Here is a 1,495-nt window from a genome sequence, read left to right as displayed (position 1 = left end):
AACACTTTGCAGTTTGAATGATGTCCTGTATAAACAAAATGGAGAATGTTTTTATGTTTCCACTGTTCGATCGCGCCCGCGCCCCACACACACACACACACACACACACACACACACACAAACACACATAAACACACACATTTTATACTATTTCATGTACAGTTTCATTTACAAATATTTAGTTTGAATAGTTCAGATGTTTCTCCGGTTCATTAGAGGATATGCAGATGAGATGTTAATGTCACGGAACTGTTTGTGTAAAACAGGCACATAATATCGTAGTGTTGATCAACTGCATCATTTTGAGCTTTCAGCAGATATCACATGGTTGAGACGGTCAGTGTTGGATCACATCATGATCGTGTGTGTGTGACATACAGACCTCGTTACCCAGAATCCTCAGCGTTCGCAGATTCCACTCAAACACAGCGTTGTTCTTTTATAACTTGATTTGATTTGAACAATCATCATGCTGTGAGACTGAACTAATTGACAAGATTCTGCATTATTGTAATCTCTGACATCATTGTCTTCATGTGACACCGCAGCCTCCAATCAGTGACCTCTGACCTCGGCAGGAAAACACGACCTTTCTTTAAAGTAGTTCACTTCAGAATCAAAATCTCCTGATAGTTTACTCTCCTCATCGTCATCCAAGATGTTAATGTGTTTCTTTCTTCAGTGGAAAAAAATTAAGGTTTTTGAGGAAAACACTCCAGGATTTCCTCCATATAGTGACTTCAATGGAGTCCAACGGGTCGAAGGTCCAGATGTGAGTTTCGGTTCGTCCGACATCGTTGTTTTACCTTTTGTTAATTTGTTTCTTTGTAAATGGCGTTTGACTCTGTCTTTGCAGGTTCTCTTAGTAAACACTGGGTCTGTTCTTACGCCTACGTCACGCTTGACCTTTCACCCTGATGACGTAATGTGTGTCTCATCACAGCGAGAGCAAGACCAGCATCTGTGGTTATAAAGTATATAAATGTTGATTTCTTTATAAAATGTCGCTGGTTTGTCTAGATAAGACTCTTATTCCTCGGCTGGATCGTGTCGAGACTTTGAAGCTGCACTGAAACTCACATCTGGACCTTCGACCCGTTGGACTCCATTGAAGTCACTATATGGAGAAAATCCTGGAGTGTTTTCCTCAAAAACCTTAATTTTTTTTCCACTGAAGAAAGAAATACATGAACATCTTGGATGATTAGAGTAAACTATCAGGAGATTTTGATTCTGAAGTGAACGACTCCTCCCTGATGGTCGTGTTGTGATTGACAGTTCCCTGTTCTTCATGTGATTTAGTGCTAAAGTCTGAAGTTCTGCTGAATGTCACTCAGTTTCTCAGTAAATCCCTCAAATGCAGAAGTGAAACACAGTGATGATGCGGCGGAAGAGCTGTGATGTCATCTGATGACATCAGAGATCAGTGAACTCACACCAACACACAGAAATAACATGTTTGGTCATTCGAGGCTCATGACTGACCAGTAGGTGG

General features: G+C 40.7%; 1 protein-coding gene across 1 annotated transcript in view; it reads left to right on the top strand.

The window, feature by feature from the left end:
- Positions 1-1,476: 1,476 nt before the first annotated feature.
- cskl (c-src tyrosine kinase-like) overlaps positions 1,477-1,495 on the top strand; it is a gene marked incomplete at its 5' end in the record, with an annotated part of 19,827 nt that continues 19,808 nt past the window's right edge. Inside the window, one exon of the mRNA XM_082181519.1 lies at positions 1,477-1,487. Within this exon, the coding sequence (XP_082037645.1) occupies positions 1,477-1,487 (11 nt within the window). The remainder of the gene's footprint in view (positions 1,488-1,495) is intronic.

Source organism: Leuciscus leuciscus, assembly GCF_965113295.1.
Source record: "Leuciscus leuciscus genome assembly, chromosome: 10".
NCBI lineage: Eukaryota > Metazoa > Chordata > Actinopteri > Cypriniformes > Leuciscidae > Leuciscus > Leuciscus leuciscus.
The sequence above is the reverse complement of the archived record's forward strand: the minus strand, read 5'-3'. Positions and strand labels throughout refer to the sequence as shown.